This window comes from Anopheles marshallii, chromosome 3 (assembly GCF_943734725.1).
Source record: "Anopheles marshallii chromosome 3, idAnoMarsDA_429_01, whole genome shotgun sequence".
In the NCBI taxonomy this organism is placed as follows: Eukaryota; Metazoa; Arthropoda; class Insecta; order Diptera; family Culicidae; genus Anopheles; species Anopheles marshallii.
Window position 1 is genome coordinate 12,040,440 of NC_071327.1, and position 24,086 is coordinate 12,064,525.

The 24,086-nt window shown below is 45.0% G+C and overlaps 2 protein-coding genes across 2 annotated transcripts; both read left to right on the plus strand.

Moving 5' to 3' along the window:
- The first annotated feature begins 678 nt into the window (after positions 1-678).
- LOC128714605 (uncharacterized) lies at positions 679-4,218 on the plus strand. Its single transcript, XM_053809478.1, has one exon. The coding sequence runs from the start codon at positions 679-681 to the stop codon at positions 4,216-4,218; it is 3,540 nt and encodes a 1,179-aa protein (XP_053665453.1).
- Positions 4,219-21,503: 17,285 nt separating this feature from the next.
- On the plus strand, positions 21,504-22,233 carry LOC128715242 (uncharacterized). Its single transcript, XM_053810123.1, has 2 exons — positions 21,504-21,811; positions 21,900-22,233. The coding sequence occupies exons 1-2, from the start codon at positions 21,504-21,506 to the stop codon at positions 22,231-22,233; spliced, it is 642 nt and encodes a 213-aa protein (XP_053666098.1).
- The last annotated feature ends 1,853 nt before the right edge of the window (positions 22,234-24,086 follow it).

Genomic DNA, 24,086 nt, shown 5'->3' on the forward strand with positions numbered 1-24,086 from the left:
TTTGAAACGTGTCGGATTGTGGATCACGATGCCGCTTATGTAATTTCTGGTGTATCTTCCCCCCCCCCCTCCGAGGGTATCTGTGTGCGTGTGTGTGTGTTAGAGGGGTGGCTTATAAAAAGGAGGCGAGAAACTTTCGCCTGTGTGTGCGCCTTTTTGTCTGTGTGATAGATAACGAGCAGTGGTTGTGTAACGTTCGGCACCCTGACGAGCAGCGAATGTTCGGTTTCGGAACATTGGCCGTCGGGAGTGGATGTAGTAAGGCCTTGACAGTGGCTCACGAAGCAGTCGATGGTGTGATTGTGAACGTCTTGTTTGTTGCCCATAGTAACGCATCGTTTACCGCCTGCTAAGGTCTGGCACGTACTTTGACGGTGTCACCAAACTAAACCGGAACGTGGTGGTAGATGGATGCAGTGTACGCCACTACCCAGTACCGTTGGTGATGAGTTTCTGCGATTGAGAACTGTACCACAACGTAAACCTTCGTGTGGCCGCGTACAGTGTGCGAGTGCAGTCCGTGCTGCAGGTGGTGTATCAAGCGTCAGCGTTCCACGGCGTCGAACGACGTAACGGATCTTATGAAACCTTTGGCCGGTGACGCGCGCGATAGGATGCCCTTGTCCGGTTGTATCCCTAACGACGCTGCTACCCCTCGCCGTTCCTGGACCGAGTATCATGCTCACAGCGTCTGTCGTCGAGCGTGCGACGCCCCACAAAAGCAACATCCGCAGAAGCAACCGTATCGCGGCAGCAACCGGACCGGAGACCGGCACCAGCAAAGCGTACTCCTACACCGCCGCGACGACTTCACTGCTTCGGCGGTGCCGCGAACAGTGCACCAAACGGGCGCGTAAGTTAACGCGCAATCGGTTCTGCTCCTCGCAGGACAATCTCGGTGCATCGGAGTACAGGAAGGATCGACGTGTGCACGGTCTGCAGTTGCCGCTCCATCCGCTGCAGCTGGTCGGTTGGTTTGCTTTGGCACTGTTCGGTTACTCCACGTTCGGTGTGCTAATACCGGCCCTAGAGTCCTCGCTACAACCGCCGCTGTACGTTGCCCTTGCCGCACTGTACGGGTTTCATCTGGTCTCCCATCTTACCGCACTGTTGCTTGATCCGGCTGATCCGGAGTTGCGCCGGTTGGCGCCGGCCAGCAAAACCGTGGTACCGGAGTTCGACCGTACCCGGCATTCGCACGTGATCGAGAACGGACGGTGCCATCTTTGCAACATCCGCACGACCAGCGTCCGGACGAAGCATTGCAGCGTGTGCAACAAGTGCGTCGGTATCTTCGACCATCACTGCAAATGGTTGAACCATTGCGTCGGTGGACGGAACTATGTCGCCTTTCTGATGTGTGTGGTGAGTGCGGTCATAGCGGCGCTGGTCATCCTGGCCGCAGCCATCGTCGAGATCGTGCTGTACCATGTGCAGCCGGTGGGTTGGCTTAATCTTGCCTGGTTTGGGTTGCTGGACGTCGGCGACCGAACGGCGCCGGATGAGGGTGTCGAGCTCGAGCTGACTACAGCTTCGAGCAGCTCGGTGGGCACCACGTTTACGGACGAAACGAGCACCGCTGGTGGGTTGCTGTTCGAAAACTTGACCACGTCCGCTCAGGACATCTTGCTAAATGGGACGGTGGGGGGTATTTTCGGTGGTGGAGACGGGAACAGTACCGTCATCAGTACGATGGGTAATTCTTCGAACGCGACGACTCAACCAAACACGACAACCAGTGTAGCTACTGCTGCTGCCGAAGGAATTGCCCTTCATCACACGGTGTTTCTGGTGTTTGTGGCCTCCCTTGGGATACTGGCCGCCATTGCTGCCGGACTACTGCTACATCTATGCTTCTTTCATGTGTACATCTCGTTTCTGGGACTCACTACGTACGAGTATATCCGCAACAATCGCCAAGCTGCTGCAGCGCAACAGAACGGAGCGGGTGGTAGAGAGCACGGAACGCACCTTGCCAATGGACCACCGCGAGTTGGCGGAGAGCTTGAAAGTGCACCGTCGAAGTTTACCCTGTTTTCGAACTGCACCCATGCAGGGTCACGCAAATTCCCCGAGGTGTACATTTGCTCCTCGATCAATCAGAAGACTACCGCCACCATCAACGGTCCACCGACGGGGGTGTCTTTCATGGGACGGAGAGGTGGTCCAACGATGCCAAATGCGGCCGCCGTCATTCTGCCCGGCCAACTGAACGATCTTAATCGCGTGAGGCCACGCACCCTACACTGCTGCGATAGCAGTAGCACCGAATGCCGGAACAACATCACAGCGGCCGGGTTGCGTACCGTGACTGCAACTGCTAACGTTGCTTCTAGCTCGTCTAGCACCGTAACGACGTCCGCCAACGGTAGCAATGACGACCCCCAGGGGCAACATCTTCAGCAGCAGCAGCATCATCATCAGCAGAAGGCTGCCTTCTATCTCTGCTCGATGCTGGAGGATGATCCGCATGAAGACCTTGCCGTGGGCAAGACCTCCGGCAATTGCCAGGGCACTCGGACATTTCACTGCTGTTCGCAGTACAGTCGTCAGATGGCAGCGGCACATACCTCCTCGACGATGACCACGAACAACAACAATCACCACCGGCCCCACCACCATCACGGGAATGATTTTCTTGCCGCGGCAACGGCAGCCACGCTGCTCGCAACCACCATGACCACCTTGACAACGACCACCACGACGTCCGAGGAGGCATACATCCAGTACACGGAACGGTGCTCCTGCTGCAGCTTTCAGATGCAGAAACCCGTCGCGCAACCGCCGAACGATGGGACGCCATCCACCCGCCGGCATCACCTGCACGCGTACGATTTGCATCCCTTCCGGCGCGGTGCCGATAAGCCGACGCTGGTGGAGCAGCAAGGTGGGCGTCGGTTGTGCTGTGCGAGCGAATCACTCGCCGCGGTGAAGTCGCATCATCGATGGAAAAGGAAATGGAACTGTTGCTCGAGTGTACCGGATAGTCCGGACGTGCCGGTTGATATGCGAACCATCTCCGGTACGGTATCCGTTTCCGGTAGCCGCACGGTAATGGCTGCACAGTTCGATACGGGTGCGCAGCCCAATCTGCCGACGATCAGGAACGTCGGCGAGCAGCAACCAGCGACATCGATTGAGCGTCACTCACACGGCGCACCAGAACTGACCTGTAATGAAAACTGTGCCAACAATAACTGTAGTAGCGTTAGTGTTAGTAGCTCCCGTGCGATGGCCGCCGTGCGTGCTGCCAAGGAGGACGAGACCGCCATCGAGCAAGACACCACGATGCCCACATCCGCCTCTTCTGCGATGGAAATTCTAAACTCCGATGCCAACGGGAACGAGCTGGATTACGAACGAGATGCAAGTACGGCTTCGCAGGCCAGCGTTTCCCCAGTGCCGAAACGACCCCGGGCACGACTCGTCCGTCCCTGGCCGGTGGTCCGTTTGCGGCACATGATGCGTATGATCGATCGGTACCGTAGACCACGGTGTCGGACGAATCTTGCCGGCACCAGCGGGACCAGCGCATCGGTGACTGTTGGTGGCGGTAGTTCCGGAGGTAGTAGTAGTAGCACCACCCTCCAGCAGCACACGCTGATCCGCCAGAATCAGGTGCGCCCCCTTACGTCCAGCGAGTTCGCGAGTGCCCTACTGACGGTGCCCGGGTTTGGTGCGTCGGCACTGGCAGCAGCAGCAGCGGCGGCGGCCGCCGCGTCCTCTTCATCCGCCTCTGCCTCCCCGTCCGGGTCGTCGACCGGGGGACCGGGATCTCCGTCCGTGCAGCTACGTTCGCTGTTGCCCACGTCGACGATTCGCGGTGCGGCAGAGTCACCGTCAGCCATCACGATGCCGGTTCTACCACCGCCGGCACGGCGTCGCCTAAAAGGTGGCGGTACAGGTTGTGTGGAACAGTTGCCGGAGTTGATTGGAGACATCACGACGCCGTCCCCTACGTCGGGATCATCCGTCCGTGGTCCGGTCCATCCGCCGATGAACTACAGGCGAAGTCGCCGTAAGAATGTTATTCGCAACCGCAGCCCAACACTATCGCCGATCCACGAGTCCGGCCTATCGAATCCAACCTCTCCTCAGCCCTGCCGACACGTTTATCCCGCGTGCTCAGCCACCACGAACTCCAGCTGTGGTGGGGCACGTTCTTCCGGGTTGATTCCGCTGGTGACCACCACTGGCTACACGGATCAGTCACCTTAAGATGCGACAGCGATGCGTGCGGTACCGCGGGAACTCTAGTTAGAATGTCCAAGAATGTCGTCCAATGAGTCCTAAACGAATGTGAAATCACGTTCGGTGATTCTGTACTCTGTTGTTTGCTGGGCAATTCCCTGCAAGTATCTCCACGACTAGTAACTAGATCCACCTATCCGAGATGCGAATTTTCCAAGTGAGGTCATCTGCACCCATTCGGTGCCTATCATAAGGAGTACTGTCGTTGTTTGTTGTGTGCTGTTCGGAAGGGAAGAGTAATAGAGTTGTAGTAGAATAAATCGTTGCCTAGCAGGAGGTGTACAGTGAACCGTGAAACGAATGCTACAACTCCAAACCGGTGTTACCATTGCGCTTTAAGACTAAGATCCAAAGTGATCGACTTTGAGGCTGATACGTAAAATACACAACACAGCGTAACGAAGTATTCGGCCGTCGGTAGTAAAGAACAAAAAAAAAAAACACGGACAAATATATGCGATACAACGAAACAAAAGGTGGAAGAGAGAATAATGGGAAACATAAATCAAAACAGCGCACAGCGTGTGCGTGCATGGGGGAAGCAGTGTTCGTGTAAGCATTATTCCGGCCAGCGTAGTTGTTTGCAAAGGGCAGCGAAAAGATGCTTAAATCGTTATGCAAGTAGCGCGAGTAACCAAAGGTGTAGTGTAGATAATCAAATTTTTTGTATAACAAATACGAATAGTACGTGAGTGTGTGTGTGTGGAGGTTGAGGAGTTAAGTTTTGCAAAGATGCAAAAAGAGGACGAAATCCTTTTGTGGCATTATAATGCAGTAGTACAGAACTTGGTACTTGTTGTTGCCGGAGTATACATTGCGATTTCGTATCAACCAGGATTAGTATCGATGAGGAGGATAAATAAAACCGGAACGCTTTTTCACGTTGTTTGTTAGGAGCCTTGTAGGTTTCGGCAGAGGGGGGGGATGGTAGTGCGTATGATCAATATAGGTCGCTACCCTCGTCTCCTTAAAACACCTGTACGCAATGTGTGTGTGTGTGTTTGCAATGAGTGTGCGTGTGTATATGTTGGCTTCAAACCTCTAAATAATTCAAGTAACGTATTGCCAACCATTTCTTCTCGGGTTTTCCGTTTCACTTTTTCCGATCTTTCCAATCTAAAGAAATCCGTATTCGTACACCGGCACAGACAGGGCAGGCACCGATACACCGATCACATCGTGGGTGTTTGTGTGCTTGGAAATGGCGTGTGTTTTCTCATGATTTGAATTCCATGTACCATCAGTCAGTGTATCAGCGTGTGTGCGTCGGGTTGGCAAGGGCATCCCATCCTCCGCGCTGTAGGCGCACGAGGTGAGATTTATCAACTCTCCATTGCCAATAAGTAACCGACGGAAACGAAACAGTAAAGAACGAGGGTGAGGGGGGCAGATATCGCGTCTAATTTAATGCAAAAATCTATACCCAACATAACATAGACTATTATCCGGTGTAACACTCAGCATCCCTGTGCTCTAGTATATTTGGAACAAAGATGGAAGGCAACAATAGCAGAGTGAACAAACGAGACGTCGAATAAAAACGAAAGGGTATAATTCCTTTAAATTTTGCGCTAAAGCGACGAAATGATAGTGGGGCTTGCATTAGAATGAAAATCCCATCTTCGTAGTGGGATAGAGTGATAAGAAAAGTGCGCCCACTCGTTAAGTAAGGATGTGTAACACAAACACTGGTTTGGAATGGGATTACGAGCTATTTTTTATGTCGCTTTTCCTTATTGTGGAATAGATGCGTTGGATATGTGCAAAAAAAAGAACCACACACACCCATACACCGCCAGAAAAGGTAGTAATTTTGATGAGAAAATTAAAATATGAAACAAAAAAAAAATACATAAATGCGTTACAAACGTGCAGACTCGTTTGAGCATGTGTTTATATGTGTGTAACCGGGAGCACGGAGAGGGGGAAAACCGTTCCAGACGAGTGTGATGTTGGGAAAGATATATTATATACATAGTAATAAATATTTGTTTATTTGAAAACAACAAAACGATCAAATGACGCCACGGAAGCGTTTAGGGATTCAATTGTTGATGACAGACAGTAAACTGCAAAGGGAAGTGCGTAAAGACTCTATCAAATATAATTTTTTTCTAGGGTTGCAGAGCGTAATAACAATCTTTTTTTTATAATTTAAGGTCATATTTCCTTTTTTTTCAATTTTTCAAAATGATATGATGTTTTTTTTAAATCCATAATCTGACTAATAATATTAAAACTAAACTATTATTGAAATTTTTGTAGATATTTTTCCCGCGTTATGCAATTTCCTTCTTAAAATTTATATTATTATTTTTAATATTTTAATAACGCAAGGAAGTGTGCCTTGAAGTCGTACCTTGAAATGACACCAACAAGGTGAATCACAATAAACAACCCCCAGCTATTCCCACCAAGAACTTTGTGCCAGCGGTGATTCGTTACCAGAAAAAAAAAACGTTTGGTGAAAAACATTTTTCGATTCTTTCTGCGACGATTTTCATTTCCTCTTAAGATTACAGTGTAAAACCGATTATCCGGGTCCATGTAACCGGGTGTCTTATTATCCGTGCTATGTCGGAAATTTGACATATTCGATGCAACATCGTTGATAGAAGCAATGAAAGACAAAATTTTAAAAGGTAAAAAGAGTTCAACAACTAAAATTTTTGGGAAAAAATAAAACACACAGGAAAAACTAATTATACGCTTAAAAATCCCTGCCCATGATACAATACACGCTCATTTTTATCATACAAATGAGATCCGCCTACTATAACCGTGGAGTCCCGATGTGTGCGGATAATGGGCGCTCCACTATTTAGTCGTTCTCACGAGAGTTAAAATCAAAGATCGTAATGTTTAACACCAATGAAAATAATAGTGTTCCAAGAACATTGCAAGTGTTATATTGCAAGAGATATGTTTTAATTTTTGTTTTGATATTGAAAGTTTCACCAAAAAAAAGGTCTGCTTACAAAGATTTTTAAAGGTTTCACTTCTAAACACGGCCAGTTTGCTAGTTTGAACCACGAAAGGCAGATTACATTATGGAGGATCGTTTCCTTCCCGGCCGGCGCTTTCTATTTCCATGTAAATAATCCCTTTAAAACCTGACCACATAGGCAAATGTCGAACGTCGAACGATGCCAAGATGGAGAAATTCGGATTTTATTGATTCACAATCCACCGAGGCAAACTATTGAAGCAGCTGCTGCAGCAAACATTCCGTACCTTTTCGTGTGTCCTTTCGTTCTACACACAGCCGCTACATTTCTACCTTCCATACACACACAAACATAGGACAAACACGTAAATCCTCACTTAAGGATCGCACATTCTCCACGCACCGGTCGGTGAGATATGTGTTTCCTTCGTTTCATTTCGGAAGAAAATGCCACTCCGGTGTGGTGGCCCCGGTTTGTTTTTTGGACTGGATTGAGTTTTGGAAAAGAATTTTCCGATCGAGTCGATATCTTTTTTTCTCTGTTCTAAAGTAGCCATGTGCGTTCGTGACCCGGGTGTGCCGTACCTTTTTATGCTTTCGTCTGTGTCAGGTTTCACACACAGCAGAAGGTTGCGCGTAATTTCGTTCGTTATCCGATTTATGGTCCCACGTCGGTGGGTGGATGGTTTTGGAGACGCTAGGCGCCCCATACGGGGGAAGTGGGATGTTGCTTTAATGTTGCGGTTGTACTTACTGCGAACCGAATCAAACGGGGCTTTGGCCTGTTAGTGTGCCGGGGCTTACGGAGATAGGTTAGCTTTTGATTGCATTCGGATTTCGAATAATTGTGTGCGATTGCTTGTAATCGCATGTTTCTGTGAAGTTGAAGGATTACTTCAATGCTTACACGATTGAAAATAAGTGTCAGACTACGATGGCTTCAGGAGTGGTTTTCGTACAGCTCCTTCAATCCTTCGTTTGCTCTCCATGCCTGGCAGACCCAAATGTACCACAAGCCGTAACTGAAACTCGTCCGTTAATGTTCATCATCTGGTTGAAAGCATATTTTCGCCCGAATACTTCTTTTTTTTCCCATTTCCATTAGCATCTTTTTGGCGAAAACGTACAGCAAACGTCGGCACAATAACTCCGTACTCCGTGTGTTGCGACAATCATGGTTGATGTACCGATGTGCGCAAAATTTATTCGCATCATATTCGTTTCGATCAGGTCTTTTTTGTTGTGCTCGTTGCTGTTAAGCGTGTTCACTTGATAAATAGGTACGGAAAAATGGATTCACGCACGGCACCACACCAACCACGGCAACAACACTCAGGCTGTTATATTTTCCGAAGGATGAGAGTTTTTGTTCTGTCGGTCTTTTTTTTTCGAGCAAAGTTTCCTCTGGTTTGATGGTAAAAAGCTGTTAAATAATTCATGGCCAACGACAACAGCGTTGCAGAGCGTTGGTACGAAAGATAGGGAAGGGCGCCCAGGCACGACTCTCAACGTCAGCGGCATCCGCCACGGGTAGTACCATATCACCTTCAGTGTGTGATGGGGCGCCTCGTGTCGCATTGGATTGGATGTGTCATCTTCACTGGTTCGACAGCAGCGGCCGGTTTGAGAAATTGAATAAAGTCCTGTCGGTGATGGTGTTTCTTCTGCATACATACACCAACGGGTGTACAGCCGATGTTTGGCGCACATGTGTTCAATCTGTGGACTGCTGATTGAACCCGTGCTCGTCTCCGTGGTGGAGTAAAATTGAGTTCGGCAGTAGGTACACACTTTTCTCGGTTAGCGTATCCTTGTGCGCACTGCTTGCGGTGCTGCTCTAAAAATGCAAAAAGGTATGCATTAATTCATTTTAGGCTCTTCATTAGAAGAGTTGGACGTGCGATGTGTGAAAGAGGATTTGATGGCATAATTTGGTGCATTGTATCTTGTTCAACCAAATGTGACGCTGTGCCGTAATGATGATCATGAGAAACCACCACATACTAGCTATTACTAACGCCATCACAAGGATTTGTATACGTTTAGGCAAACCTTATTGGCCACAGAGAAAATCTCCTAAAGCTATTCGAACCAATTTGCAAATTCATCTTGCTAGCTTTTTTTTGTCATTTTAACAAAGTTATCATGAGATAGTTGCTTTTCTTGTTATTTTGTGCAGTCTACGTTGATTAGCTTATACGTTTAGTATAGCATTGTCAAAGAATTTCCATCAGAAATGTATTGCTTTCAAACGCCTTGACACTTTAATTACTCGTCCATCCAACGCTATAATTGGTTTGCGGTCAAGTCCTGCTTGTGGTCAAGTTTATTTTAAACCTATTTTCCTTCATTCAACCGATGCTTCTTAGTTTTGTCTATTGGATGTCCTTGAATGGGCCGAGCTGTCCAGGAATCGTATGCAGCACGGCAAAAGATGCCGTGCTGTTCATGCTCCCCAGTGTACTGCTAACGTTTCTCCCGAATTCCTTTTGGTCTTCAGAAAAACTGCTCTCCCGATGTTACTGTTGGTTAGGACATCGGTTGTATAAGACACATAATTCTCAAGGTCCGATAGGAGGAGAGGTTAATAAAATTGCCAACGCAGGTCTGCTGTACGCTCGACGTATCGATATGTTCATTAGGTTCAATATCACCGATAATAAGGGCAGAAAATCCCTTCATTTGTGTCAGTATCACTAGGACATGATGTTGACTAGTGTGAATCTCAATGAATCCTTAGCTATAGCATGCAGATTAAAACATGTAAGATAGATGAAAATAATCTTGGAATTTGTGGAAATGGTATGTCTTGAATATTTCTTCATTTTCTAAAGCTTTCACTTGTTTACATGTAGTATAAAACTTGACTAGTCTTTACTAGAAAATCCCCAATTCTTTACTGGCGTTATTCTCATCATGTGAGAGAGCGGTCACAGAGATCTTCGTTATTGGAACTAAAGCCGTGTACTTTACCATGTTGATCAATAGCATTTATTAAACATCGACTAGCATTTCATTATACAATAGATGGTCGATTATCCGGGCCCTGATTAACCGGTGGGCGAATTATCCGTGAGTTGAAAAATGTATAAATTTGAATTTTTAACCGTTTTAACAGGTTTGTCCGAGAGGAACTGTTGAGTAAGCTACAAGGATTTTTAATGGGTTTAAAGTATTTTTTCTTTAGGAGACTTAGCAGATACTTGAGGAGATAACACACGAAGGTAGGTTTTTCCATGGTGCCCGTCTTTGATGTCTTTCCATTTTGTTAGTTCTATCTGTAGATTATTTAATTAAAGATTAGGTTAAGGTATTTACATTATGGTCTTTGCCAAGGTGTATAATTTTCAACCGTTTACACTTTATTGCATATTTCTTGTCATCAAGCAAGCATCCGATGCACCCATATCACGCTTGATAATTACATCGTTACTAAGCGAAGATGAACATACTGTCCTTAGTTGGGGTGCACATCGTCTTCGTCATCAAACTTCTTCCATGTAAGTCCATACGGGAAGCAATCGGGCAAGAAGTTACTGCAAAAGGGTGTAATTTTGCGATGTAGCAATAATAAACACACACACACTCACTGTAACAGTTATCATAGACAGAACCACACGACACTGGTGGACGGAATCTGCAGTGAAAGATCTTGTCACCTACGGAGACTTAACTGCAATCTCCCCCCTATTGGTATGACGTAGATAACAGAATGCACAGTCTGAACGATTCCTCGATGATGGTCTATTTTCGATTTCTATGTTGTGTCGTTTGGTGGAACCAGGTGTTTCGTAGTTCGTGCTCAATAATTAGTTTTCATTACCCTTTCCAGTACGTGCCACCTATCGGCTTTTCCCGTCGGCGAATAGTTATCCTTTAGTTACGTTCTAAACGGAACCAGATGGCGATTCCTTCCGGCAAAGGTGTAAATCTAAATCAACTCCCTCCGGCAACGTGTTGGTCCTCCCTGTGCGTTGCTTCGGGCACGGTTCATCGAACGAATCACGGGGCCCATTCATCGTGAAGATACGGTGGGTACATTAAGCATTCACGGTTCACCGTTCATTAGGCTAATGAACATAAATATGGTACCGGGACACCTATTACCCTACACCGTGCCAAGCCCGCTCAAGTCGCCTCAAGATCAGCAGAAAACTACTAGCGACCGACCGAAGGGAGTAATCCTCCACGCATGTCCACGAAAAGGAGGGAGTGTTTCCTTTCCTTGCGGTGTATTGCTTCCCGATCGATTTACGAAACAGAGTGAAACACGTAAAGCATGGAAAATGGTGGCGGCAAGCGCCGTCGGAAAAGTCATGGGCCCCAAACGCTGTACGTGCGTGGCATTGATGATATCTGTTCCCGCCACCCACGGCGGTACGACGACATGAAAATGAGCCGGTGATGCGGAACAGGGTGACACAATTGAAACGCAAACGCGATACCATAACGTCGAATGACTTTTCCGAGGCCCTTTTCCACATTTTGCCATCGTGCCGTTGTCATTTGATGCGGTCGATACCGCACCGAGCACTACATTGTTTATCGACTTAAATGTCAAACCGCAACTCACTCACACGTCCGTCCAACCCCTTGCTTGCGACCCCACAACGCGGGTGTGTCCCCCCTCCCCCGTACACGAATGCAACTAAATGAAGGTTCGCTCGTTGGGAGAAGTTATTTTATAAGCCGTGTCGCGCTTTGCGATGATAAATGCGTGGAACGGTGTACCGTTTTAATGAAGCAAATGATACACTTTCGCCGGTAATCATGTTGATGATGAAGGTGGAGCTTTTCTCGTTGCATGTTCTGTGTGTGAAATTTATTGGCGCCGGTTGCGAATCCTTTTCAACAATAGGCTCTCCACAAGTCCTGGAGGGACCTCCGCCGTTTATTTTCAAGCGTCGTTACGTTGCTTTCAACGGACCTCTTTCGTTGCCGGATGCGTGAAGCTGTTTAAAATGAAGTAAAAATGTGGTAAATGTGTAACAAATGCCTGATGGCTGTGTTTGTTTCGCTTCGCGTAATGCTCTTTACATAAACGATGCTGGTGTGCTGTGTTTTAATCCGATTACGCTGACAGTCGAAGGTTGATGTAATGTTTAATGGTTGCTCTCTGTATTTTTATTGAATTAAGAAGCGACAAACCAACTACCGGACCATTTGTGTTTGAAACTCTGCGAAAGTTGCTCTTGCATTTCAAGTGCATGAAAAAGTAGTGCTCTGAGTATATCGAGCTAATATCTCTGGTGAATTGACAATGTACGAAACATTATTTGTTTAATGCTTTATACAGAATATTATTTTTGATGTGATTTGTCTCTTGGGAGTAGACCGGCAGGATTGTGCTAAACCGTCGAGTGCTGTCGTCAGACAAACTGTTATCCCAGGCCTTTTTGGAAGATACATCAACATCATCTTCTTCGACACACACCTCACAACACAACTCCAAGAGGGAAGTTCTCTTGGCTATCTTTGACTTTATTTACTGGATAGCTGGATTTCCAGTCCTTGCTACGGGGGAATGTTCCAGATAGGATTCTAGACTGGTCTTATCGTGTTAAGATCGGCTCCACTATACACTACTGGGCTGCCCTTCTCATTATATTTCAATTTGAGTCCTACCACGTCTGTTCGTGTGGACGATCTCAAGGATTTGGAATATGTTCTCTTCTTCCAATTGCTAAACAACTTCTCGATCGGTCGTCCATAATGAACAACAAATTCACCTCGACAATCTCTTTGACCAGAGTTCTTTGCCGTTGTTTCTGGATTGTCGCTTGATTCTCCGTCAAAGTAACGTTGTGACTTACAGTAACGCTTTTTCATGTGGATATCCATCTGAGACAAATATTTTTCGACACACTTTCGAATATTTTTCGGTTATATATTCCATCTACCGTATGTTTGGTTGGCTGTAAGATCATAGAGACTTTGAAACATTGAAGTTTCTCTCATCTCTCTCTTCGTTTCCTTCTTCCGAATTAACTCCGTATGATGGATGAAACCTTGCTTCAGTTCTATGGATCTCCGTTTTACAAAAGTGAAAGAATATCAAAGATGTTTCCTCGATTGTCACGAATTTCCATCACGAATTGGGTCACAATGATCCACTTTTTTATTCTTTGGTGGAGCAGGTGGTACGAACAAGCCATAGATCGAAGATCTTTAACTGTTCTTCTCATAGCTACCGTAAATAAACGGATGAAGCTGACACCTAACGTATGCATTAAAATAAAACGACAAACTTCATCGATTTTAGTTTTATTGTTGGTAAAAATGTTTTTATTGCATACGTTAGTTTATATTCCTTACTGGCTGGTGGGACGACCACCAGGTGTCTTGAAAAATTCTAAACATTTAGTGACCTCTTTTTAAAGTGTACGTTGGTAAATAAGTTTTTCTAACGTATGACACCACTATTAACGCACAACAAACCAATTTGCATCCAATATCACGATCGTACGCAAGGGGAAACATTAACGAAGAATTATTTCCACCGAAGAATATTTTCCAGTAGCTAGAGAAACCACGATTTAGACGGATGTTTCTGCGCAAAAAGGATGCTGGAAATGGGACTAACTTTTCATCCCACCATGTAACGTCCCGCCCGCCCAACTTGTCCCGTGCTGTCACTTCTTCCCCTTCCCGCCAGCTGGTGTGTTTACTTTTTTTGGCGTGTAGTAGGGAAAAGTTTTTCGAGTGAAATCGAATTTACCTATCCACCCAGGCCGGTTCCTTACGGCGCAAACACTTGAGCCGCCCTTCGCGTCATCGTGCGTGCCATGTTTCAGCTTTTGCCACGAGCTAGGGAAAATGTTGCTTTATGACAGCAGGGTCTGGGCATGCCGAAGGTTTGGAAAGCGTGCCGCAAGAAAACACACAAAGCCTCACGCTGGAGTTATGTTGTTGGTTGGTTAACCTGGCGTTGTTATACTGTCGCATGGGGTGTTTCAAGAGTATCTTTTGGGCATGGTGATGCGTAGGTTAAAACAAGAGAGGGCTGGGAGGGGAGGCACGTTGGTGGGTTTGGTGTAGGCAAGACAAAAATATAAAATGGCTAAACACGACAGTAAGTGGATGGATGACATACGGATGGCAGATATTGAAGTGAAAAATGGGCCCTTCGTGGTGCCGTAAGCAAAAGGAGCAGATGGTAGTGGGGATGATAAGAACTTTTCGACGGTCCTCCTAAGTACAATGCCGTTGAGGCTGTGTGTGCGTGTGTGTGTGTTAGAACCGTTGTTTGAGTGAAAGTAAACAGAATAATTTAATGTTAATATTGGCCGTGATGGAATCTTTCAGTAAATTCCCTAACAACAATTTTGCCTAAAGAGGAAAGAGTTCGTTCCAAAAAGGAAAACAACATTTGGAGCAATAAAATTGTGACATTATTGCACTCTGCTCGAGCCATTGATTTTTTGTAATCCATCCTATCTGATCTGATCAAAAACTTCCCTCGATTGTCTACATGATATTCATTTTACTGCATTAAAATCGATTTGCAGTTCATCCGAACAACTGCAGCGGGAGAAACTTTTAAAGAGCAATTCCTGTTAAATACCTGGTAGAAGTAAGAACCAAAAAAAAAAAAGATTCCAACCAAATCTCATCCAGAGTATGGTAGTTTTTGTGCAAATTTTCACCACTCGTTAACCGTTCCATCCCTTATTTCTATTCCCGCAAGCACCGGACTGGGAGCGCGCTCAAAGGCCGCTCGAGCACCGGTTGTTTCGAGCGCCACTTTCATGATGCTGACTTCCTGTCGCCATGGTAGGATGGTGTGTACACCCACCCCAACTGGGTGGCCTTATTTCTCACTGTATGCCGTATACTCTACCCAAAATCCATTTCCGGGCGCGATTTGCACGCTTATTCTTCTAGAGCGCTACAGCAGGCGAAGAAAGAAAGAAAAAAAAAAACGAACGCCAAAGAATCCCAGAACGAATCAGATGCAAATGAATGCATACAGTTTGTGTTCAGTCGCGCGGAGGACAATTTAGCTGTCCTAGTTTCCGCTTCTTTATTTTTCTCCCTTGTGGCCTTGTGTCATTCGCACATGTGTGCGTGCGTTTGAGTCTGTGTGTACATATTTGCTTTTGCCACGCGAATCGTTTGTCCTTCCCGAAGCTTTCCTCACATCGGACACCGGATTTGATTTCTTGCGGGTAGTTTTCCTGTTTTTTTTCTTCCCTTGTTGCATTAGCCACCTAGCGGCCGGTGTTTTTTTCCCGCTCGTCGGACGGGAACCCGGAGATGGGCGACGTGTGTGAAAGCAGGTCGAACATAGGCAACCCACCACCAGCAGCGCACTCCTTTCGCCCGTCGTGAAGCAATCAAACCCGTGTGCTTCCTTTTCGCCCGGTGGATTTGTCCGAAGTGTCCCGGAATCCGGCCTCACCCGCAAAATAAATTCTCTGCCGGAAGCGACCGGCGGCCAGAAATCCGGTCGTGACCGAGTGTGTCTCGGGCTTTTCTCCGGTCTCTAGTCTGGTAGTGGAATAGGAATTTAGGAACGGTCGGATCCACGTGTTCGATCTGAAAGCGTGTTGAATGCTTTGTACCGCGAACCGTTCTTCTTTCGATTAAAGTTTTACGAATCGAATAGGCTACAAAAAAGCTACATCATGAGCTCTTTTCTGCGAAATTGACCAACATTAAAATTGATTTAAATTGTTATAAACAAGCGTTTAATTCTAACGTATGTTGTTATGTTGCCCTCGTCAGCTTTCGTTGATTTGGTTGTGGCTGAGTGCCACGAGAAAAAATCCCATTTAGAATTGGATTGAAATTTAGATCCTCATCTACGTTACGAAATAACGATACGATACGTTACGATAAGCTAGTGTTAAAACTGCTCACAGTTGATCATAGTTTAAGTTAAGATTAAGTTTGGCATTAAATTTTTCGATGACGTCGTTGTTTGTTTTTAAATACCATCTCTAGTCTCTTATCTAGTCTCATTTTCCTCGAATTTGTAAATTTAATTTATTTTATTTTATTTTATCTCCTTCCTAGTGATTGAGAGGCTTTTACAGCTCGATCAACTGTTCCAGAAACGCTAATATATATATTGAAAATGTAACCTTTTTTGTCGTGATCATGAACACGCGTTTGTCGCTACCCATCTGAAGGCATCCGGTGATTGAAGGTTCAAGATTGAATTTCTTAGCTCGTCACACTTGAAGAAGAATGTAGACAAATTATGACCAAATGGAAGATTGCAAAATGTTTGCAATCGTTTGGTAGCATCGTCCATACACTTCTTTGTCCTAGAAAAGTAGCAGAAGCAAAGTAAATCGAAGCAATTTGTGCTCTCCATAAACACGTTCGCTGTACCGATCGTAAAGTACACGAACAAGGGACGGAAGGTTTGAAGGTTTTTGTTCTAACTTTTCCACCGGTATATGTAATTTTTTGTTCTTACATCGCGGAAAAAAATCTGAATTCTAATACAAACCCTTCCCCCCCTTCTCACAAGCAAGTTAATGGTACGAAAATGTGATACCTCCTGCAAAAATTCTGCCTCAATCTTTATGGTGTGAAAAAGTCGGTTCTGTAATGGCAACGATTGCCAAAAATAATAGACCTTCGGGTCTCTGTCCCTTTTTGTGTTCTTTGTTCCGGTAAGTGTGCCCTGTGTCACGCTGTAAAATTACGTTACTCGTTTTTATGCATAACGACATTCGAAAAATAAAGCAAACCCGATGAAAGTTTACATCTCGAGAGAGCAAGAAGGCTGCCCTTGGTTTGCAACAAACAGTGCAAAAAATATATATAAACGAAGGCCCTGTTTTACGCCGACGGTCAAATGGGTTGGCCCATTCAGTAATGGATTGTAGCTTTTAGTTTCGTTTCCTTTCTATTACCCGGGTCGATGGGACGGGATGGGCTATACAGGCGGGTATGTAAAACCAGGGTTTGAAGTCAGGCCAAAGATACAAAAATGTGCGTACGTTGGGTTTGTTTAAAATAATTTAATATTTTATTACAGTTTAATTTGGATGCTTGCATATGATCGTTTTGAGCAGCAGTTTAAAATGTTCAATTTTCCAAACCACTTAACACAGGATATGGTCGCTTTATGCCTACCATTCTCGAGCCGTAGGAATGCGGGTTTTCTCGTAACGATGTACTGCTTACGCTTTTTTTTTATTCTATCTTCTTCTATTATTTTCACTACCAGGCGGTTAATTCCATGCCGCACATTCTACAACATCGTTCGCTAATGTAATAAAGTAGATAAGAAAGAGATCACCCCTGGGAAAACCCCAAATTGCTTCGACTCGTTTCGACAGCTACGGTAGACCATTGCCTCACATTTTGCCAACGGCCCTAAAAATGTCTCGATCGCCAGGTAAAGTAGTGAAACTTGGCATTCCGCACACAGCCATACACACACGCACACACCCCAGGAGCTCCTTCCCCCGGTGGGCTTACACGTCCCGGGCTGAAATCCACCCCACTCAGGACCACCATTTTATTTGCCACCCCAAAAAATTCATATGAAAAATCACGTTTTCCTAATCTCGTTTAATCGTGCTCGCTGAATTTTTGGGACCCCCGGTGTATCGACGCTGCCTTTGCGTGAATTCAAAAGTAAGAAGCAAAGAAAATGGCACTTTATTTGCGGTGTAAAAGAAAAGCCAAACCCTTGGACGGACAAAAAAGGAAGCGGATTTCGATGGTACTCAATGGTTCCTATCGCAAACGGATAATCTTCAAAACGTTCCGCAACCTCATGGAGGTGTGGATTGGTGGGGGGAAGGGCGGTGTAGTGGGGTGCAAAGAACGAAGCCTTCAGCAGCAACCTTGGGAAACGGAACGTGGCAGCAAGCGAAACATCATAATCGTAATCGGTTGAGATTAATGGTCCTTTCGCAACCGGAGGCCGATTTGACAATGGTGAAAGGTCAGCCACCTTTTGATAAATATAATCGGTTTTGTGTGTGTTATCAATGCTTTTGCATCTGTTTGGATTGTTGGGTGGAATGGTATGATTTTTTTTATTTTGGTTGCTGCTGCAATAAAAGCAAATTGTAAGATTATGCAAACCGATTTAACTGATACTACAATTTACTTGCCGAGGCAAATCACCTTTTGTAAGTTAAGATTGTTGAACCGGGCGATTCTATTACACTTCCTACTATTACCTTCCTACTAATGACAAACCAAGTCTGTTTGTCTTTGGCTTGGCGAACTTGACTTATTTATATCGCTTATCAGGATAATAATTTTATACTTGAGGCGAGGTTCTGGTCGAAGATGAGAACTAATTCGTTCGTTATAAGGAAGTAAACGAACGGTACAGAACCTTCGTTTTTTTTTTTGTTCCTCATAAAAAAGAGTCTTTCCTTCTTTTATCTCGCTCAAATAATTCGTTTAACCTGCCGTTTCAAAACAAATCAATTATAAATCGTTAAAATATATCAAGCTTGAGTTCAAACCGCAACCATCAATGCCTTCGACGCCACTCAATCAGTGGCCACTCCGCAAAACCACTCCGCAAACGACTCCGCAAAGTCAAGTTAAATAAATTGTGGTGTTGTGGATATTTTGAATGAAAATATTTGTATAAAATATCCTTTCAGATATTCAAAAGAGCTCAATATTATGTGATATCACACTTCGCAATTATTTAATGTTATATACATTGGCAAAATTTTGGCAAGTTACTGTTAGATAAGATAGTAGAAGACTAATGTACCATAATTTAAAATTCCTTACAGTACCGGCACTTTTAAGATCATCTCATCCAAGATATTCATCTTATGTCTAGAAACAGCTATTCAGATCTTCAACAAAACGTTTAACAAAGTATATCTGTCCTAATAAATCGCTAACAGGAATACTTTTAGAATTTTGATATTTTATATATTATTTGATATTTCGTATATTTCACATCACTTTTACTTATCTAAAACTCTTCCAAAATGACTGGATAAGTTATGCGATAGATAGGTGAAGGAATAAATTATTAAAAATTAAATAACAATTGGTCCCCCTAGCTAGATATCCCACAGCCTCACATCTATTTGCCTTTATTGCTTTACGCCGAGATTAGGATTTTAAGCATGAACTTGGCTGCTGACGTATCCTACTGCTTCCGCAAATAAATTGCCACCATTTATTCGCCGGCGTACCACCACCATCGTGGGTAAAGGTGTCGACAGCACCTGTTAAGCGAAAATGTTCTTGATTACACTTTCCACGGTAGAGGGTTTTTTTTTTACTTACACTTACACTACCACCTTTTGCCCGTGTGCCTCTCCAGCACTGCTAACCAGACCCGTAGCCGCACAAAAGCACGTGATAATAAGGCACTTTTATGCCGGATCCCATACTGCTGCTATCCGTTCTGCTTCCGCTGCAATTACTAATCAGCTTGTTCTTTTTTTTTTTTTTTTGAGGAGGGGGCATACCTCTCACTCAAAACGGTAATAACCGTTTTGTCTCTAATGAGATGATACACGTATGTCGCTTTCGTCAATTGCTTAAACCTAACCGCCTAACCCAACCCGGGGCGAACCCGAATTGTGCTCCACCCGAGCCTAACAGACGGCAGCCTAAGCCGCAAACTCTCGCAATCGTGTCTGATTACTGCCGGCGCCGAACCCCCGTTGGAATGGACGGAAACGCAGGTCGGTATGTTGCGAACCGTCTCAGAAGATTAATCCTGTCAGGTTTTTGCCGTCCTGCTTATCCGGCGACCTCCCGCTGGGTGCCGCAACTGAATCAAGCGTTTTTACTGTGCAGCGAAAGGTGGGAGGTGGGAGTTGACAAGGATGGGAATTGGGAGAAAAACTTGTGGAAAAGTTTTCAATATGCGCTAGAACATAACGGCAAGGGTTCGGGTGTGAATATGAATAATGATAAATTTGTTAGCGTTCGCTGCGAGCGTCTCCCTACCATGGGGCGTTTCGTTTTCAGGGCAATGAAGACAAGAAGGGATTGTGTATGTTGATCTTGATTGCAGTATACCGTTTTTTTTTTGTTTTGGAGATTGCTTTTATTTTTTATGACAGTTTTCCTTTTGCATAATTTCTCTAGAACGAAGGAACTATTATGGTAACTTAATGACCTTTTGTTTGTAGTTGGAATCTGTGAAAAGAACAAATATTGATGCTTTAGAAACTATTACGAAGTGCCTTATGCTGTTAAAAGAAAGCACTCCTTTTGGTCGATCGAAACTTTATTGACAACCTGTACACTTCATTCAACTTTTTTTATGACTCTTTCCCAAACCCGAAAAGGTCTAGGAAGATCATCAGGCATCCTTCAGCCGGCGATGAAGGGTGCAAATTTTATTTATGAAACAATTCTGTGACCGTAACTGCCCTAAGATGTGCCTTTATGTGGATGGATTTCTTTTGTTCTCTGAAGCACATGCAGGGCCCATAGCTGACAATGTTGAAACCAGAACACGTTACGACATGCGAGAGTAACACTGGGAACGGTACAGTGAAATGGAAAGTATATGTTTTTCACCACACGGGTAGGAGCCTTCTAACGCACCTGATCGTCCCTGTACTATATCCACCCGGATCGTTCGGTTAAAATTACTCGATCGATCAAGAGATCCTCAGCAGTGGGTAGAAAACACTCTACATACACACACTTCGAAGAGAACGACATAACCGTTGTTTGCTACCGCACGAGGTGCCAACGGAGGAGGTTTCCTCTTTATGTTCCATTTCACACGCGGCAGGTAAGGCTGAGTGTAAAACAACATTAGCATTACACGTTGACATCTCAAACGGGTGCGAAGGTGTACCTGGTCCTATATCGGAGATTTGTTACCTACATTACAAACGGGCAGATGCCTACCGGTGTTCTGAAGAATGCATGATCGGGCACGTTGTGGTCCGGGTTGTACCTTTTGCAATGTTTGCGATCGTGTTGGAACGGTAACGCCCTCTGTTTCTTTTCTGCACAGCATCCCAACCTTTCCTTGTGCAGGCAGGCATGCTGCTCACGTGCATACATGGTGTAGGTAGGCCATCTGTTTTGCAGGTCAACTAGAACAAACGGATTGGACAGGCTAGGATGGGTGGTCTCCGGATAGGTCAGGTCAACAGAAAAGGTTTTTTTTTCAGTATTTAACTTACGCTCACCGGTGTGTCTAACATCATTCGCTATCAGATAGCTCAACGGGCAACAGTCACCGCTTACAAGCCGCAATACTTTACGCGATCTTCATCTCTATCTGTGTTGTATTAGCGCAAGTGCAGTATATAGCATTTGCTGTTCTTTAGCACATCCAGTGAGTGAAACTTCCAGTGCGAACTCTAATCAATCAAGCACCATGTGCAGCTTCGCGGAACAAAGTGCCAACCAACGTGACAACATGTGCTGGTGCTTCGAAGAGATTAGCCTCATGCTGCTGGTGCAACGAATCCTGATGTATCTGTGGTATCGGTTGCTGCTGAAGATGTTCCCGCGTTTGAGTGTGTTGCCCAACTGCCACGAATGTTCGCCCCGGCGTAGCCTGCCCTGCGGTCAGCTAGCAGACGAGTATTGGAAGGCTTCCTACTTCTCGCGCACGCTGCACCAGACACAGAACCACCTGTACGAGAACAACCTTCAGCAACCCTTCCGAACGGCCGGTTTCTGGTAAGTTTGTGGCAGTTATCTGTGCCGCACAGAATCGCTTCCAGAACTTTATAATAATTGCTCCTCCTCTCTCCACTCTTTCTTGTAGTAAACACATCCAGCCGGAACCACCATCCTACGAAGCGATCGCGCCGTTCGAGGACAACGAAGAGGAGCATAACTTCAACTTTAACTGCAGTGACATAAGCCACGTTTATCAGAGCACCTTTCTGGACGAGTACGACGAGTGTTTACTGGAGGAAGATATTGCTTGGGATATGCCAGTGCCAGATATGAAGCCAAAGAACCAACCGTTGGAGGAGGAAATTACGCTACTACTAAACGATTACTACATCGACGACGATTTGAACGATCATCTACAAATGGCCGTTTATGAGACGGCGATCGGGAATAGTTTTTTCGGCGATTCGTGGATTGATTAGCGTGATACTTGTGCGAAACCTGCATATATCGTGATAGTTCCTTTAGTTCCGTTTGTTAATACGACCCTAGGGATAAAGTTTTAGATATAAGTAGACATGATAGGTTTTAAATTTATCATTTATGATCATTAATACATTTTGCATACTTATACATTGAAAGTTTTCCCCGTGTACGTAGAATTGTTTTTAAAGCTTTTATTCATCCAACGGGACTGCGGCAAAGGTACATGTGTTGTGAGATCTTGTTGGAATTACTCGGTAATCCTTTCATTCATACATACTTATTCTTTAGCCTTATGGCTGGGGTTGGGGTTGGATTTTACATTAGGGTTTTTCTATTTTCTATTTATACGGTAATTTTGCTGAAGAGGTTTAAAATAATCCTTTTAGGCTTCAGCGGATTGTTCTATCCAGTATAATGAATCTCAATGTTATCTTGATTTTCCTAATTTATGTGTATTTATATTGTGGGTACGTCGAAGCAGAAAGTTTTTTTCGAAGCAGAAATGCTTTGATTTTTTATGCAAAAAGCAGCAGTAAAAAAGTATGTGCATTTCAGTTTAGCCCAAGAAAAACAATGGTACCATATCGTAGAATATGAAGATGATTTATCCATTTCTCGCAGTCACTGAAGATAGGTACTTTAGAAAACAACGCGTGCCACTTTCAACCGACCAAAAAAGAAACAAAAAAACAATCCGAACGTTTGGAAAGGAGGTCAAAATGCAACATTGCATCGAGTAAGGATTTCCCCCATTTTTTGTTTGTTGATAGCTTATAACCGTTTCCATCGCGTGTAACACTTGTACGCGTGCTAGAGCCAGCTGGCAAAGTGTACCCAATGACTGTTGGCCTTTGCCGGACGAAGCGGTCGATGCACATCTAGCGAAAGGAACATGAAACCTAGCAGAACGGCAGTAGCAGGAAAAAAAAAACATTCCACTGCCCTGGATCGAGCTAGATTAGTTCTGGGCCACCGACATTTACGCTTTTCGTTGGTCCGATTCTTTACGACGTCCAGTGTGTTCCGTTGCCGGCTGCTTTGATTCTACTTTCGCCGTCCATCGCCCCTTCACGACTGTCAACCGTCGGAGGTGCATCGGGTACCAACGCTACTGTCCGCTGATCGATATCACACATTCTATCCTGTGTTGTCGGTCCCGTGCTTGGTCACAGGAACCCACCAAAAGCACTCGCTGTAAAATTGGGGCAGCAGTTTGATTTTCTGCTTCAACCACAGTATTTACTTTCTGTTATGTCCACCGGGCAGTACTGGTAGTGGACCAAGTTTTAATGGACTTGATTTTTTTTTCTTTTTGCTCCTCCTCGGTACATGCAAGTACGCAACGCGACGGACACGAACAACCATCGGCAAACAAGTAGAAAAGCAGCAATTACACTCCCACACAGAGCGAATGCTAGATTGGTAATACTACTTTTCAATCACGGCTGGTAGAAAAAAAGGACCACGTGACCGCTAATTTGTTGTGGCCAGGGTTTGCTCTTTATGCGATCGGAAAAGTGAAAATTATAACCTCACATTTAACCACTGAGTAATGATATTTGTGGAACACAATTGATGAGCAGCATATGCTGTGTATATGTTAGATTGTTGTACTCGGCGTTTGACTGCGGGATTGAACCTTTAAGTGGATAATATTCTTTCTTGTTTTAAACATTCAATTAATTTTCTAACAATATTTCTCGTCCGTCAATATGTCTGTAGATAAGTAGTGTCTGTAGAGAAATATCTCTGTAGAATTTATGTAAAGTAAACAATAGACAACAAATACCATATAATGCAGATAACGATAAGTTCTGTCATTTGATCACAAGTTCAAACAACACCCGAA

Excerpts from the sequence above, each read along its gene's own strand:
- LOC128715242 (XM_053810123.1), top strand. The coding sequence starts at position 21,504 with ATGTGCAGCTTCGCGGAACAAAGTGCCAACCAACGTGACAACATGTGC. Across the intron at positions 21,812-21,899 it reads TTCCGAACGGCCGGTTTCTG|TAAACACATCCAGCCGGAAC; the intron begins GTAAGTTTGTGG and ends TCTTTCTTGTAG.
- LOC128714605 (XM_053809478.1), top strand. The coding sequence starts at position 679 with ATGCTCACAGCGTCTGTCGTCGAGCGTGCGACGCCCCACAAAAGCAAC.